The sequence below is a fragment of the Anser anser genome (assembly GCF_964211835.1).
Source record: "Anser anser genome assembly, chromosome: 2".
NCBI classification, from domain to species: Eukaryota; Metazoa; Chordata; class Aves; order Anseriformes; family Anatidae; genus Anser; species Anser anser.
In genome coordinates, this window is record NC_139721.1 from 141586172 (window position 1) to 141604690 (window position 18519).

At 37.2% G+C, this 18519-nt stretch overlaps 1 protein-coding gene across 3 annotated transcripts in view; it reads left to right on the top strand.

The window, feature by feature from the left end:
• Positions 1-1504: 1504 nt before the first annotated feature.
• LOC310893464 (macrophage mannose receptor 1-like) overlaps positions 1505-18519 on the top strand; it is a 35736-nt gene continuing 18721 nt past the window's right edge. Inside the window, exons 1-14 of one of the 3 annotated variants that reach the window (XM_083822504.1) lie at positions 1505-1687; positions 2785-2958; positions 4148-4309; positions 5224-5337; positions 6457-6603; positions 7419-7601; positions 8452-8606; positions 9856-9969; positions 11108-11223; positions 12088-12236; positions 13087-13286; positions 14607-14734; positions 16092-16179; positions 16777-16921. In XM_083822504.1, coding sequence (XP_083678630.1) covers positions 1627-1687; positions 2785-2958; positions 4148-4309; positions 5224-5337; positions 6457-6603; positions 7419-7601; positions 8452-8606; positions 9856-9969; positions 11108-11223; positions 12088-12236; positions 13087-13286; positions 14607-14734; positions 16092-16179; positions 16777-16921 — 1936 coding nt within the window. In that variant the 5' untranslated portion in view covers positions 1505-1626. The remainder of the gene's footprint in view (positions 1688-2784; positions 2959-4147; positions 4310-5223; positions 5338-6456; positions 6604-7418; positions 7602-8451; positions 8607-9855; positions 9970-11107; positions 11224-12087; positions 12237-13086; positions 13287-14606; positions 14735-16091; positions 16180-16776; positions 16922-18519) is intronic. The other 2 variants (XM_083822503.1, XM_083822505.1) reach the window with 2 other exon arrangements.

The following is an 18519-nucleotide window of genomic DNA, read 5'->3' on the forward strand; positions in this document are numbered from 1 at the left end:
TCATTCTGCAGTGTTGGGAAGCTGAACCCTTACAAGTATCCATGCAATTGAGGCAGGTTAAAGCCCACTTTGGACCAGAGTGCAGCTGGCACTTGCACTTTATGAGGCAGAGGAGGGAACCAGTTGGAAATCGCGTCCTCCGGGTATTTTCCCTCAAAAACCCCTCTCTCAGAGCCATCTCATTTTGTGATTTAAGATGTGTAAGAAATGTAGTTTCACTCAGTAAACTCAGTTTTGATGTCTCAAGTTGTCTGTGATACCACTCAGATTTACCATTTTGGGTTGCTCTTGCATGCCTTGCTGACACTATGCTCTCCTTGAATGTCACCTGCAAATAAAATAGTTATTAAAAAATTACCGAGTTCCTTCCTGCTTTTACTGAAATCCAACAAGATTTCTTCTGATATATTTTTCTTAGTACTTTTTAGCAATCAAGTCAACAACTTCAGTCAGCTCTATTATTTTTTTCTAACACCTTATAAATAAAAGCAAAGATGGTAGCTCCTTCTGTGACATCTTCGGTTCAACTTCTGTCTATGAGACCTCATTATGTGTAGACTGATTATTTTACTTCTCACTTTTTTCAGTATTTTTTAAAGAAATCACAAATTCTTTACATTTCACTGATACAAATAAGCAGAAGGAACAGCAGGATTTGTCTGCATGTGAATATTTGCCAACAGCACTTTGTTAGTATAGTTGTACAAGAATTGCCAGGCCAATATAAGTCTTGAGGTAAGGACTTTGGGCACATATTAAAAGGACATTTTTGATTTTAGCTTACTTTTATTTAGTTCTAGAACAAGCTTTCTCCCTTGGTGGGAATTTCTTAGATAAACAAATACATAATTTTGCTTGACAGAAATACTGCAGGCCTAAGTTTTCCTCCTGATACAGGAAAACTTATCACTAGCCTATGGCATTGAACATATTCACTTCTTTCTGATCTTCAACCAGTAGTTATAAACTGCCCAGCCTCAACTGTGATCAAACTGTGATCAAAGCACGGAGTGTAATAGTGTTGAAAGCAAGCAAACAGACAAACAAAACCCCCACAATTTTAGCCCTCAAAATAAGCAATAATGCACAATGCACTGAATACTGCAGATTCTGTAAAATATGCTGTCTTCTAGACTTTCACTGTGACACTATAGTGATGTACTGAACCACCGAGGTCTTGTCTCCCTCTTCTTCTGAGGTGTAAGGGTAAAAGCAGAGGTTGAGTTTTTAATCCTTGATATTTCGCTGCAGGTTCCTCATCAACACTTTTCATCACAAGTTGCTTTTTACAGATTTGGCTCTTGTAGCACCTCAACATCTGAACCATTTTTAATATTTGCAAAGTCACAGAAAGGACAAACGTCCTTTCCAAATGTCCAAATGTTTCCCTTCTGCTTATCACCTCTAGTAACAAGGATGGAAACTAGTTTTGGAAGCAACTTACTCCTCAAAGAGAGCAGTGTTTGCAATGGGCACTTCAGTTATTTCAAAGTGCCATGTGACAGGATGTTTCCTTATTCAGAGTACATCAGCCCTTTGACAGAGAGAAAGACTTGCACTAACCTCACTCAAAAGGATTTTATACACTACTTTTGGTAGAAGAATGAAAGGAAAATAAAATTTGCAATGACTCTCACCCAGTTCCTGTTTTTTCTTTCCCTCATGCATGGTACATTACAGTCACCGGGTAAGTCTCATGCTGGTTTTGTGTTAAACTAGATATGAAAATGCTTTTCCTTGGTCAGCTTTACAGTGTTGTTGATAATTTTTATTTGTTATCAGATTTGATATGGGTTGTAAAGAGTATATTAGGTACTATACTGGTGGCTCTGGATTCAGAGAATTAAAGGGGGGATATTTGGGAATGTTGAGGGGAAAGCAGGTAATAAGAGCAGGATATTTAAACTGGTGTTTCTGTGAAAATAATAAAAGAGATAGCAGTGAACAGGAGGGTGTTGGGAGATGGGGGAAGCTCTCTCCATTTACCCTCCCCATAATCTCCATGTTGCAGTAATCAATCACAGGTTTTTAGAGCCATATATTCTATTCATGTTAGCTGTAGAAGTTTCTCTTCTACTTCAAGAAGTGAGGTGAGAGCAGAAAGAATTGGCTCCTCCCCTCCAGTCTGACCGAATTAGAAGAATAGTCCTAGTCTAAAGGCATATGTCAGTCATTGGGTATAGCTACAGAGAGAAACAGTAAAGCAATAACGTGTGTAGAAAAAAGTGGATGGCTGTGTTTGCATGAATGTGACATCGGGATCATGTGTCAGAAATTTCAGGATAAAATAACTCTTCTGCAATACTGTGATAATTTAAAATGATGAAGCATTGCTACCCTTAAAGAATCTGAGCTGAGGGTGAATCTGCAATAGCTCTATAAGTACAGAAATGTGCAGCTGAAAACTAAACTTTTTACTGTGTAGGGATGCCTTTCACAACCTGACCTACTGAGCTACACAGACTACTACCATGCAATGAACTCCTTTATATATGAGATATACTTGAGGCTTTTCTGTCTGCAGGAGCCACAACTTATCATCACAGAGCAGAATTAGACTTTCCTACAAGGTGTATATCAAACTCTAAAAACAACATTTAAAATCCAAAGCAGACTAATGCAACATTTTATTTAAAATCTCTAGCTGAACAAAAATCAATAAAAAGGATGGTATGATCCCTCAATTTAGATAGGCAGAGAGACTGATAGATCTGTTGCTAGGAAATCAGATTTATGAGTTTATGATCATTTTCATATGTTCTCTTAACTCTTTCTTCCCCATAGAAACCTTTACATTAAAAGGAAATGCCAATGGACAGCCTTGTGTATTCCCTTTCCAATATGAAGGCAAACAATACAACGAGTGCACAGATGCTGGTAGGTCAGATGGCTGGCTGTGGTGTGCAACAACTGAAGACTTTGATGCTGATAAACTGTATGGATTTTGCCCACTAATAAGTAAGTGCTGAATTTTATTCATTAACTTGTCATGAAATGGTGTTGAGAAAGCCATCTATTGAGCTAGCAATGAGGTATGCCTGATACCTCATTGCTAGCAATGAGCTATATCAGATACAAGCTTCACAACCTCACATCAAACCTTTTCAGAGTAACCCCAATGAAAACCAACTGTCTGAATGTTAGCCCCAGTAGCCAAGTGCTCCCTCTAAAGTGAGTGGAGAGGAAGAGGTCCCTCCGGAACATGGTTCAGCCCAGCCAGGTTCTGACTTTCCTGCTGGAGGTGCTTATTTCTCTTCATAGACCAAAGAACTGAGGAGGCTCTTAGATGTCTCATTTTGTGGCTTAAGTGCATAGCATGACCAGCTTGAATCTAGACTGTTATCATCCTTTCTAAAAATTCTCATAACTCTTTATTCCTCAGGCACATACTGTACATCAATTCTTACTTACACAAATATATATATATATATTTTTTTTCTCCCTTAACATACTTATCCTATTTTGTTTTTGTCTCCTAAGGCCAGCCTACATGAAAATGCTGCTGCTAAAGTTATCCACCTCTGCCATCTTTGTACTAAACCTATGTTTGGGATTCCTCTACCTCAGAACACCGACTGCTTTGCTTTCCTTGCCAACTGCTTTCCCAATAGCACAACAGTTTCACAAGGTTTTGAGTTGTTCTGCAAACAAAGATTGCAGATGATCTGCAGATTGGTGCTACACAGACCATTTTTATAGCTCCTTGGACTGTCAAGGGCCAGGTACTCCAATGCCTGAAGATGTTACTTCTTTTGATGATGAACTAAGAGGGAATTTCTCTCCTGGAGAGCCTCCAGTGTCATAGTTCTTCCTTTGACTTCATCCATGATTTTTTTTTCTTTAATGTATAGATGTGCCTGGTTTACCTAGTATTAGTATCCATTTTGTAAATAAAAACAAATATTGCATACTGTCTCATACCTTCTAAAAACTTACAAATTTTAAATAAGCTTTTCATTTAAAAAATATACGGTTTTTTTTGGTGACTAATCCGATTTCAATTTTTCTGGTGTTTTAGACTTGATGATACCATACAGTTAATACAGTGCAGTTTTATAGATTTTGCAGCTTCACATACTTCATTTGCTTTTAGTTGATGCAGTGCCAATCCCCTAAGAGCAGCATTCAATTTCACTTCTTCTTCCAGATGACACAGAAAGATTTTGGACAGAAGATGTTTCAACTGGCATTCACTATCCGATAAATTCAGAATCGGCTCTAACATGGCACCAAGCAAGGAAAAGCTGTCAGCAGCAAAATGCAGAACTATTAAGCATCACAGAGACACATGAGCAAGCATATATAGGAGGTAAAATGGTAAAGAACAGGACTGTAAAACCTTAAGTTATGCATGGGAGCTGTGCTGCCCCAGAGCTCTAGAGGAAAAAGTTGGCTGCCTTGTATTCTTCCAGCTCAGTGAAGAAGACAGGCTGTCAGGGGTGGTTCAGCAGGAGACAAAAGGGAGGTGATCTGTGCCCTTACATTAGCTGTTTTTTTTTGGTTTCTTTGTTTGTTTTTGGGGTGGGGGGAAGGACTGATCCTGAATCAGTTCTGGGAAGAAAGAGGCCCGATTCCACCTTTGCACTGCAGGCAGGAGTTACCACATCTTCTGCAGCTTGCTCCATCAGAGAAGGTTTCCTCCACTTCCCCATTGGTGCGCTCATTCCCAAGCAGGACTGTTGACTGTTCCTCAAATGTACCTCTTTCCACTGTGGTTCGAGGATTATTTTTAATAATATAGAGGATATAAATGGTAACATATGATGGTGGCTAGATTTGTGGATACATTTACATACAAAAACATTGCTAGCACACTGTCTTATTAAGCTTTTTGATGTGTTTACTCCATGAAATCTGTTACAGAAATATATTAGTGCAATACTCATGAAAATATTTTTGTTTTGTTTTGTTTATTTAATATCTCTTATTTTGTAATGAAACAGGAACTTGTGGCAGAGTGAGAGATGTAATTACTTAATAAGTAGTAAAATCAGATGTTGATTTTCCATTTTTGCTACCAAGATGAGATCTTTGCAATCTTTACATTAATTCATTTGCAAATCTTACTTTTTTAATCCGTGAACTTCATTAATGTGGAAAGCAGTATTTTTGGTCTAAACTGGTTTAAACTAAAAAATGTAAATTACTTTTGACTTTATTTCTTTTAAATGTACTGTTAATAATGAGAATAGGGAGGTACCATGACTTTCTTTTCTAATTTAGAGCTAACTAAAAAATTCAGTTTTGCATTCTGGATTGGATTGAACACTTTGAATTTCAACAGTGGATGGCAATGGGTTGGGGGCAGTCCTTTCAGATATTTAAACTGGGCTCCAGGTAAGAACTGTTTTATAATCTTTGAATGGATTCTGATAAGAAACCAACTAAAAGCTACCCCAGCTGCTTTTATTACAGGGAAGTCCATGCTGATTTTCAATAGCCAAAGACCTAACCCTTTATTTTTATAGTACACTTTCAAATTAGAAAGTTCACTGTGGACATCCGTTCTAGCTGGTTCTTTTATTTTCTCATATAAACAAATAGCTTGTTTATGAATGGAGAGTCTCTTTTGGAGTGATGTATAACCCTGCAGATCAGAGATCAGAATTTTTCCATAACATCGTATCCAAGAGTATAAATTTAAATCAAGCCTTCCAAAAGTAGAAAAGTGTTTAGGAAATAGTGGCACTATGCTGTCTGGACAAATTCTAAATATTATTGAGAGCCAGCTCATAATTCCTCAACACTACATGCAAAGCAGCACTGGGCCACCTGTAAGAACAGAGACAAGGGTGGGCTTGTGGTGCTCCTCACACGTGGGGAGAAAGATCACCCAGAGAGGAGGAGAAGCAGCCCAGATCTGGTGGCAGATGTGTGGGTGGTTGGTGCAGGGTTTGCCACTGCCAGGGCAGTGAGGACAGCAATTTGGCCACTACCCAGTCATGTTCATGTTTTGAAAACTCTGAGTTTTCAAAAATTATGTACCAGGCAATTTCCTCTGCTGCTTATAGATGTTCTTTCACACCACAACAGAAAAAAGAAAAACTTTTATAGGAAAGTAGAACTGGAAATTCTTGAGATATACTGGAGATATATCATTTAAAGGTGAATATTTTTAGTTAGGAAGTTTTTGAAACAGAATAAAGGCCTAGTTTCCGCTGTTCTGTCTATGAGCACCAGGATATCATGAAAAGATCTAGAAAGTTCCCAACATTATCCTAGGATGAAATCAAGAGAGTCATTCATCTCACTCAGTGTATATACTCCACTCTCAAAACATAAACCAAAAACAGCATCCTGCAAACTACAACAGCAGTTATCTTGTGGGGGAGGGCTTCTTCATATCAAGCACAGAAAAAATCAGAATAACCTCACGTTTCTACTGATAATGTGATCTTTTTGTTGATCTTTTTGTTTATATTTGTTGTAAGATTCTATTTTCTCTCCTACTCAAAGGAAATCCTTCCTCAGCCCCTGGGAAAATCTGTGGGGTGATGAATCCCAGACAGAACGCTAAATGGGAAAACCAAGCATGTAACCAGAGACTTGGCTACATCTGTAAAAAGAGAAACTTCAGTTCAAAACCTGACAGTATACCCAAGGGTAAGTTAGTCAAATAAAAAGAAAGATTCTTCTCTAACTTCCAGAAAGAACAATCTATAAAGACCTGCAAGACACAAAGGTACGCAACATTATTTTTCAACCTCTCATTATGTATTAATCATCCATAGGAGAATATTATTATTTTGTTCCCTCAATCTATCATTAATTTTAGTGAAACTGATAGAAGCTGCTCTGTCACAGTAACCAGTGTCAACAATCACATTTGCATAAATACAGTAGGAAGTTTACGCTTCCCATTTGCTTCAAATTAGCAATTACCATTATTCCAATATTTATGTAAAAAATCTCCTCAACAGCAGTATGCAACTTGATGAATTCATACGCACAGAGCAGGAGGAGCAGCAGTATTCATACAGGCTGCTTTTCATCCGTGGGCCACGGCTTTGATGACACAACCTTGTGTCTATGGACATGCCCCATGCAGGAGGGCTCTGCCAGAGGCTGTCATCTGGGAATGTTATAAAAACTACTCTTATAGCAGGAAGAAAAGAGAGCTTTGGTCTCTCTTTCCTCCCAGAGTATAATTTTAAATTGTATCTCTGACATAATGTGGGCAATTTTCAGTGATGCTCTACTGAAGATACGAAGACTTATTCTTATCACTCTATTTGCATATTGAGCATACTGTGCCTTAATGACATTTGTTTTTCATTTGAATGTATTTGCATTTCTAACTGCAGCTTTATGTTTATTCATATAGTACTACTTGTAAAAAGTGCTAGAGAGACCTCATTCTAGTGTTCTTTATTTTCCTCTTTATGAAATTATGCTGAAAATGTGTGCTTTTATTTTAGAGGAACTGAGACCTATTAAATGCACAGATGGTTGGTGGCCTTATGCAGGCTACTGTTACAGCATTCAGAGAGAACCCAAAACATGGAAGGATGCTCTGACTTCATGTAAGAGGCAAGATGGAGATTTGGCAAGTGTCCACAACATCGCTGAGTACAGCTTTCTAGTGTCACAGCTTGATAACAGTGAGTACACATGTAGTTTCTTTGCCCCGTCTGTAATACAAAAGCTGGACTTCGTTAAATATTAATGCTTTCTCTGAAATGTCACGAGCTGAAGGCCATATCTAACTTGTGTTCTGGTTGATGCAGTTACGTAAACAATGATATATATTTATCAATATATAGTCTACATTTTAAAACATTTTAAAGCAGGAAAAGAAAAAAAAATCTATTCCTAAAAGAGACACATAAAAACCTACAACAATCACAGTATTTTTGCCTTTTTGCTATGTTAATTGGTTCAGAAATGAGCTCCAAATCTAAAAGAAATTTAACTTCTTGCTGAGGTTAACCTCTTGCTACTACCTTCTTCCAAGAAAATAATATTTTTGATTTTCCTTGGATCTGTAGCAACCAGTCCTGACACTTGCTGGACTTGGAGACCACCACTGATTGGCCATTACAGACCCTCTCATGCTCCTCTATTAAAGACATGTTTTGACAAATGCCTTGATGTCTTGTGTTCAGTATGATCTCCTGACTGGTAGGACACACACAGCCTCTCCCTGTCCTACACTCCCTGCTCCAAGTATTTTGTTTTACCAAGTCATAGGCACTCAGAAAGTTTGCAAAAATCTTTTGCCGGTCATAAAACGCCATATGTTTATTAATTTCAGGATTCTTGGATGGCATCTGAGGCCAAGATACATACACTCTTACAGATCTGAACAGAAACCAGCGCTTTTGTTGAAGCACAACATCACCTCTCGTGTACCACATCCCAGCTTTTATCAGTCACTGTTTGTTATGGGTTTGGAAGTGTTCATGCTATTGCGTAGCAGACCATAAGCAAACCTGTCTCTTCATGTTTCAGAGCCAACAGAAGAGCTATGGCTGGGTCTGAATGACCTGAAGGCTCACTTCTATTTTGAGTGGAGCGATGGGACTCCTGTGACATTCACCAGATGGCAGCGCAGACATCCCACCTACATGAGTGGTCTAGAGGACTGTGTTGTTATGAAGGGGCAGGTATAACGATGCAGCCATTGTGTAGAAATGCAAGCTAATAACTGCCTCAAGCTGAAGTCACTTGTCCCTACATACTTGTTCAGGAAACTTTTTATATCTTAGCTTAAAATAATTTCCCCCATAAATTTGGCATCAACCAGATGAGACTTCAGAGTATAGGGGAGATCAGAAACAGAAAGGCATTATTTTCCTAGGGCTACTTTTTGAAATTATTACCTGGTACAAAGCCAAGTGCAGAAGCTTTACATTAGCCTTGTTCTGCTGGCTGCAGCAATGAAAAAGGTTGTAGCTCTGGAGAGGGAGGGGAATGAGCAAGTAATATGTTATGTGGTTATCAAAGATGCTATTGGCATACTTATCTTCCAGTCTGATAGACCATTAAGTTCCTCAGTGTCATTTCATTAAGACATGAAGACCTGGCATTAGAGCATGGTTCTTCAGCTGTAACGTAATGAGAACATTTACACATATCTGCCAAATAATCTAACCTAAAACCCTATAGTGTTTCTCACAGTTTATCTGTCAGACTTTATTTTCTTGCCACATATGGTTGTTTAGCTTATTAGACACGTGGACACACAAGTACACACATACGCACACACACAAACACACATACTAAAAGTGTCATGAACTTTAAAAAATAAATAAATTGAAAATGCACAACTGATATTGTGTAGAACACTATTAATGTTTGTCACTATTAGGCAACAAAAGAATTGACCCTAAACCAGATTTTATACAAAAAAAAAAAAAGCTTTACATTCAATTTTATTTTTTACATAATTCCATTTTTAAAAGAAAGCAGTCATTTTCAGAATCTCTTCCTTGACGAATGAAATAATAGGATTTACTGTCACACACTTAGATATGCATTATTTCAGTTTCATTGATCTCTTGTCCATAAGTATAGTGAAATAATGCCTCTGTAAATGCAGATCCATCAGGTCCAGATGAGATATATCTTTACAAATCCTTTCATGAAACAGATAGTTATAATAGGCAATAGTGCTGACACTTCAAGATTTAATTTATTTCCTTCTTTCATCCCAAAATATCCTCAAATGAACGTTAAACCATTCCTCAAAGATATATATATATATATATTTAAATAAATCTCCACTGACAATCCTACAGTCTTCTTATGTAATATATTTCAGTGGACCTTGTAGTGAAGAAGGAGAAAAGTAGCAGTTTTCTTATGTTTATGAATCCCAATATTTTTACACGTTTCTTCTTCCTGCTATTCCAGGATGGATACTGGGCAACTGACGTTTGTGATAAGCAACTTGGTTACATCTGTAAAAAGAAGTCTTCGTCACAATCTCTTGAAAAAGAGATGATCACAGACCCAGGCTGCCAAAAAGTAAATGTTCTCTCACAAATGATTTATGTTGGGAAAAATGAACAGGAATTAATTTACTTGTTGTTTCTTCTTTTAGAGTCTTTGCATTTGTTTGTATCTTCTACTCTTGAGGAAACTTAGTCTTTTCCCATAAGCAAATTACTAATATATGTGCATACTTCATTTTTACTCTGAAAATACTCCAGAATGTCAAGATTCACTTACGTGTATATTAATACTTCCTTTCCTTTCACTTCCAGGTGACCCACCTTGTAACAAAATCACATATATCCTTAAAATCATTACATTACTATTCTCTCTACTTATGCTTGTAGCCAAACATGCAAAATTACCAAAAGGCACTTTGTCCCTTCTCTCAGATCTACTATTTACAGTCCCCATAGCAAAATCTTTACTCTACTGTAAGAACTATAAAAGAAATAAAATATTTTCAAAATATAAGATTAGCTTTTCTGTACCATGTTACTACTGATGGACTACTTAGTTGTCCTTTCAGTGATATCAGCAGGTTATTTTTTCCCAACTAGTATTTTTTCCAAAATTCACCTTTCCAGAGAATCATTAAATCTATACCAGCCAGCATAAATCTCTCTAACAACAGGAAGATGCATGGGTGTTTTGGTGATATTCCTTCTTTCCACCCTCCCCACAAACAAGCACCGGCTGGATTCCTCTTGGCTTAGAAAGTCTCCTTACACATTCCTCCAAGGGTGGCAGGGGCAGCTTTGGGGAGCTGTGTTTATAGCTGAATTAATTTCAGAATTGGAATATTTTTGCACTTCATTATGTCAGATCCTGTAGCTCTGGATCACTGGCTTATTATGGTGAGGTTTGCATAATCTCAACCTTACAGAACATTGGAATATGATAGCAGAGTCAAAATTTTCTTTGAAAATTTGAAGAGATGAAGAGTAATATCATAATTTTACCCTTTAAATAAAAAGGTCTTTGAAGGAGCAAACTGCAAACAACAACAAAACACAGCTTTTCTTTATTAACAGATTTGCCTAGTCTCATCTTGTTTTTAAGCCTATCTGCAACAAACTAAACATCAAATATTTACATACAAAATAGTGGAGCTAATTTCTATATTGAAGTTTAATTCAATTTCAGATTAAGAACCTCATGTTTTTCACAGGGTTGGAAAATATATGGTTCTCACTGTTATTTGGTGGGTTCTGCCCTTGTAACATTCTCAGATGCAAATAAGACATGTGAACAAAGTAAAGCTTATCTAGCCACAGTGGAAACCAGGTAGGAAAAATATCTTTCTTTCTACTTCTGAATTAGTACTTCTGATGAAAAAAACTAAAAAAAAAAGTCACTTTTTGAAAGCTTTTCAAACCATTTCAATAACACTTTTCAAAAATATTCAGCAAAATAAAATTATCTATGTAGTAAAAAAAAAAAAGACATTTTAGGGCATTCTATTTAACTAACTATAACAATTTTCAGATTTTGAGGGTTCTTGAGTTCCATTGTCTCTTAATTTTCAATTCCTAATTAAAGAAACATTTATTTTATTTTTGCTTTTCTGTTGAAAAGTGGTTACTACTATTTTCCTTTATTTACTGACGAATGTTATCTAATTATAGGAAATCTTCAAAAATATTCCCTAAAATACCATCTAAGCCAAATTTTGAACAAATATAGGAATGCTTCACATACATTCCTTCCATAGTCAGAATGTGTCATCTCACGTATCCATACCTCAAATGGTCTTTGCAGGCTTTATGGCCTCTGAGGAAGATGAGTGCTTTGCGAGACAATGTGTAGCAAAGCTAACAGTGGTTTGGTCCTGACTTGCTGGTAGATTTGAGGCATCACAAAGTCTTGGACAATAGTAGTATACAATTATAAACTGATGTGAGCTGTGATTTGTGACGTTTCACAGAACCGGGCGGAAAGGAAAGAAGATACCTTTGCCTAAAAGGGAAAAGTTGTCCTTCACCAAATATTTCTGACTACATTTAAGAGCTTGCTGAGGTTTTGCTTGAACTTTATTGAGGACCTGTTTCCTTGGGACCGTGCTGGCATGATAGAGATACATCTATTTTTATCAATCAGATTTATATTGCAAATAGTATTTTGTGTTTTGAGTATTGTTTTCCACTTCAGAAATGAGCAAGCCTTTCTGATTAGCCTGACTGGGCTGAGGTCTGAAAAATATTTCTGGATCGGTCTCTCTGACACAGAAGAACAAGGGACTTTCAGGTGGACCAGTGGTGAAGCTCCTCTCTTCACACACTGGAACTCAGCAATGCCAGGTAAGCTCTCCATGGGCACATCCCTTGTGATCGGAGTCTGTCTGAAATTCAGGCAGGTTTCTGCTTTCCACCTCCTCATACTGGAAATTAGAGCAGGTACTTTTGTATTTACAGCTGTAGGTGACCAACACTTTCAGATCTTGTGTTTATCCCTGGTGTAGCACATACAGTCACAGCTGAGTGCCAGGTGCTGCTTAACTCATTACTTGTGAAGTTGGATAGAAACATATTTATCCTGAGCTAGACCAAAACCAACCATGTAGAGGAATTAATAAGGTCCATGGGTCTCGTTTTTTTCAGCATTTTTAACACCTTTTAACAACAACTCATCAAATTAAGAAAAATGATTATGGGCTGAGTATTTGACCCACAAGGTGCCCATGTGAGAAATGGACAGCAAATGTCCAGCTGTTCTGCATTTCTGCAGAACATATGACTGGAAACCCTTGCTTTCACTGTAGCTAGTTATGTTTCAAGAAAATCTTGCTGTACTTGATATCACCTTTCCTGAAATTGAATTACCTGATATTGAGAACCACAAAGTAGTTGACAGTCCATCTGCTGTAAATGTAAATAAAATCAAGTGCTATTTGCCCTGTGATCTGCCTGGGGTTGGCAAGATGAGGAAGATTTGTATCCTAAATCCATTTTTGGGAAAGGTGTGTCTCTGAGACTCATTGACCCCTATCTAGGCTGTAGCAGGAGATACTTAGAATAATGTTATATCCAGGATGGCTTTTAATCTGCATAATCTGCATCTTCCTTTTCACAATTTTGTATGAATAAAAACCCCATTTCTTAGAAAGCAATTAGACTTTGGTTTCATTCATTTCTTTTATATATCATAAAGGAAAAGAACAAGGCTGTGTTGCCATGGGAACTGGAACGAATGCTGGATTATGGGATGTCATTAGCTGCCAAGAGACAGCAAATTTTCTTTGCAAGCAGTGGGCAGCAGGAGTTCCACCCCCTGCTCCTCCTGCGCAGGTCCCTGCAGCCGCCTGCGCCGAGGGCTGGGACAGAGCCTCCCAGGGAGACTCGTGCTACAAGGTCAGTGTGCATCTCCTTCCCTGCAAGCCTGAGCACGGGGGAGCCCAGGGGTCAGTGCCCTGCTCACCCTGATCTGCAGGGACCCAGTGCTGGGACATTTTTGGAGAATTATCTTCTCCTTGGAATTCTAGTGAAAAACAAGCAAACAAACAAACAAGCAAAAAAACAAACCCAAAACAACCTGTGAGACATAGCCATCAAAAATAACAAAACTCAACAATGAAAAAGCTTGCTACAATGAAAACAGAGAGCTAAAAATGTTCTTTTATTTAAATGACAGGTGAGAACCTCACTCCATTTGTTTACTTCCAAGAATTTGGGACTTCAAACAAATATATCTCAAGAGTTGGCAGTGTCACTTGACTATGACATTATTTTCTAAGAGAAAATTTATGAGAGCCTGGCCCTTCAACAACCTTTTCCCAGAGAATGTGATACTTTTAGATCCAGACTTCGTTTGCCATTCGTAACACATCAGCAAGTAAAAATTCTGTGCATTCTCCTGTTTTAGCTGAAAATGCCTAGAAATGTCTTTTTTTTTTTAAAAAAAAAAAAAAGTAAAGTAAAAGCAAAACAGTACAAGGAAAGGTCAATAATCTGAAACATTGCTCTTCCAGATCTTTACATAAGTTTCCTCTCACTTTCTCTCTTGAGACTTTCTGCCTGTTCGAAGGACAGAGATGATTTTAGCTCTGTATTTAAATGGGTCTCGACTTTTATGTCACACCCAGTTAATTACTGTTACATTATTGATTTTGCCATTTACCAAATTGCTGCTTATCCTTTCTCAAAAATGTCAAGCATCCAATTCCTTACTTCGTGAATGTGTGTACTTCACATCAGGAAGCAGAGCTATATGTATGCTTGCACAATAGAAAAATCTCTTCCTTACCCTGTAACAGCACCTTGTATTATAGCTCTTTCTGCTCATCTATCTTTTCTATTCTAACATATTGAACTACCCACCACCTTCCTTTTCTTGATAATTTCCTGCTTTCTACTGCACAATGCTAAGACAGGACTCTTCTATTTTTCTTTGAGCCTTTCAGTGGTCAAAGTTCCAATTAAGTGATAAATTATTGTGACGACCTTTGTTCTCCCTAGTCTCCTACACTACTCTTCCCTTATTATTTCAAAATAGAGGAAGGTAAGAAAAAAATACAGTCTACATTACTAATGTTTAATATTACAGATCTTGAGAGATGTTATGTTGCCTTACTCAAGAATAAAGTGATGCTGAAGTGATACTGATCTTAATTACATAATCAATTATATGTTATATTATATTTAGTAATTTATTATCACATTTTTTCTCAACAGTTTTTTGTGAGGGAGGGAAACCTAAAGAAGTCTTGGTTTGAAGCTGAAGAATTCTGTAGAGAAATAGGAGGAAATCTGGTCACAATCAATTCAAGAGAAGATCAAATTTTAATATGGCGGTTAGCATTGTGAGTACTTGCACAATGTTTCATTTTTCATGTTAATGCTATACTAAATAAGAATTCTATCAAAATGTATTGGGAACTAGGCAAGTGAGCAAATAAAAACAAGCAATTTTTAAAAGAAAATGGAAAGATATAATTTGGGAATATCACACTGAATTATATTTTCAAAAAATATGTATATCTCAACTTGAATATTTCAAAATGTTTTTGATATTTCTGAAATTTTCATAAGTTTTTCATCAAGGGTTTTCTCCAAATTTGCTCAACTGTGTATGTTAGCCCTCTTCCAAAAGGGAGGCATTAAATTGTTTGGCTCTAATTGTGCCTTTTTTTTTTTTTTTAAATGGCTATGATTCGTATTTTAAGACACACATTCAAAAAACAGCAAAAAAAAAAACTGAACTAAACAAAACAAAAAACAAACCTTGAGCTAATATGTAACATAAACTGAAATGCAAGAAATTAATGTGGAAATTTTCAGACTATAAACTGAAGACTTAAACCAAACAAACAAGAATCCATTTTCATTCTTTTATACAAATGCTGTAAATGCCACATTACACACAATATAGAAATTATAGCATTTTCCCCCAAAATCAGACCACTACTTTTTGATGGCATTTCATATTTAATATTAAGACATCTCAATGATAAATAATATATAGATATTTAAACAAAAAACTGTGTTACACATAGTGGTGAATTCAGGTGTAATTTCTAAAATTTTTCAAAAACATTTAAAACTATTGTATAGAAAAGTCTTCATGATCTCATCCATTTTCATTTTATTATTTTTTAATATTGTGAAGAAATGAACATATTTTTCTTCGTCTGCTAAAGCTCTTTTATTCAGCCTATTAAAATTTTGGGAAGGGAAAGTTTCCTGCTATATAGTGAGTGAGATAGGAACCTATTGTATATGATTCATAGATATGGGGAGATAAAAAGCAGAAACTTTTAAATAAACTTCAAAGGAAGCGTCAAGAAGGAAATCAGAGAAGTTGAAAAATATATTTTTTTAAATTTTCATTCATTAAATCATATTACATCTCTCTATTCATGCTTTACTTTTACTAAAACCTTTCCTATGAACTCCTGCTACAAGCAAGTTCTATGCTCCTGACTCGAGGATGGGATGCCACTCCACTTGCCCGTCAAATTAAATTCAAGTGCAACATGCCTTGTCTCAACAAAGTGCACTTGGAAAGGGTGCAGGCAGTGAGCCTGGCTACGGGCGAGCAGTGAAGGAGCAGCTCCCAATTGAGATATGACAGAAAACTGCATGTTTTCATGTTTTTTAGCACTTACACCATAGCTCTTTTTTCTACACTCATGCATTATTATTGTATAATTTCTTTAGGGATAAAGGAGTGCACATGCAGGGGTTCTGGATGGGTTTGTTTCTCTTAAATCCTGATGAAGGATTTGCCTGGATTGATGGCTCTCCTGTGAGTACTTATTTGCTGAAGGTTAATTGCGTTTCTGACTTTTAGAATATATAGATTTTCATGTTTTTATGCTTTTCTTCCAATCTCTTTAAACTTTTGGCAGGTGCAGGGCAGCACTGAACACATCAGCTGAACAGCTGCAGTGCTAAGTGATGGCACTATCTTAGCACTCTAATGGAAGTACGAAGCTCTGTATTGTCATTCCCGGTGCCATGTTATACCCCATCTTCCACAGCACAAGCTCCTAGATCTTTGCTGCACCCCAGACTAGGAAGTGCTGTGTGACAGACAGTACAGAGAAGTCAGTTTGCCATCTCTTACAAAGCCAGATAAACATGACTCTCTCCATCTATCTATTTTTCCTCCATCAGAAACATGCTTTTCTATAAAGTGAAATTTTTTCACCTTCTCTGGGGAGCAAGGGGTAAAGTGAGCTGATTGGCATGACTTCCACAACCCTCTCAGAACTCTCTGAACTCCTTTCAATCCCATAAATGAGGTGCTTGGAATGATGAGACCCTGAAATTGTGTGATGATGACAAACACAGTCACTTCCACTCAGTTCAAAATGGTAATTGAGATGTATTTCCCACGCAGGTAATTTATGAGAACTGGGATAAAGATGAACCCAACAACCATGAAGAAATCGAACATTGTGTTATGTTTAATAGATCACCCCAAATGCGCTGGAATGACTTGTACTGTGAACACTTACTTAATTGGATTTGTGAAACAAAAAAAGGTATGATTAATTCACCATTTAATTGGAATGATAAGCACAAGTTCAAAAGCAAATTGTATGGATTTCAACCAATTGAAAGGAAGAAATATATTTGGAATTTTTCATTTGAAAGTTAGAGTAATGAATGCAACACAAAAGGAGAGGAATGAACTGTGCTATTTCAATTGTACTCAGATGCATGAAGTTAAAGATATCCCTCTTACTTTATCTCTGGCTTTATCTCTTCCTGCCGCAAGTTGAATAAATTTGCAAGACAAAGATACTTATCTCTTTAGCAAGGATTTCTCTGCTTTTATCTCCTCCCTGTATTTCTATCTGCTCTGGGTTTACCCAGGAGACCTAAAGATGGAAGGGACTAAGAGTTCCCTGTACAAAAGATAAAAAAAGCTTTGGTTCCCGTTGTGAAACTAACAATGGGAGCCAAACAGAGGGAGATGTTGCTATACGAACAAGCAACTCTGAAAAGCTGATCAAAACCAGAAGGTAGCGTAGCCTTGAGGGACTCCTAGAACCACCTTAAAAGCTCCCTGAAATTAAAAGAAAGCTGGCTTCACACAGGGAATGAGTAGGAGGCATGATAGTGTGGGTAAGGGAGAAGGAGCTGCACAGAGAGAACTGGGTATACCTCATATACTTCTGCCAACAAACAGCTATCCTTAAACAGTGAAAAATTGCTTATTGAGTAATTGAAAAATTACTTATGCAAACAGGAAGAATTACTGTTCCCTTGTGGGTAGATTAGTCTTGCAAATACACCACCAAACGCCTGACTTCTGTGCACCAGCCTGGAGCACCACATTCTGTGCAGCCCTTTCTGGCATGCTGAGCATGCTGCTTCGTACAGATGTGGCTTTCTGCTCTTGATGGGATTACTCAGGGGGAGTTCAGAAAGTGTGACAGAGAGACTCTGATCAGTTTATCCTGACCCTAGGTGATCTTTCAGAAGTTAAAAATAAACAAATAAATACATAAATTAGACCTCGTTATTGTGAGTATAGATTAGATGATAATCCCCATGAGAGGGGAGAAGCTCAGCTGCTAATTCTCTCATTTTTCAGCACTTAATCCCATTGTTTGACCTGGTGTGCCTTGAGATCCATGCATAACGTTGTTCACTAAATGTCTTACCATACTGCTCCTGAAAGAAGGAGTTGCGCTGAGCATATTTTTCATAAATTGTTCACTGTTGGTCACTTCCACAGCATTGCAAATGGCAGCAGGCAAAAGTCAGCACAACTGGAGCTGGGTCCAACAGGGGCAGTCACCAGTCACTCATGTTGGTGGGTGCTGCCTACACAACTGTTGTCTGCACCATCAGCAACAGCTCACCTTTAGCAATGCTGTTCACCTGGAAACCTCATGCTTTCCAGTATTTTCCACCTGCATTCAACTTCTCAAGGAGTTAAAAACAAAGAACAACAACAAAAAAAATCAATAATTTATGACCATTCTATTAAAGTCTCTTAGTTGGTATGACATTCACGAAGACATATAAATTTTTCGTTGAGATGAGAACAAGGGTACATATTCAACTAAGATTTTTTTTTCCTTTTTGAAAAGCAAGGACAGTTAGAGTTAATTAGGATTAAAAAATAAAA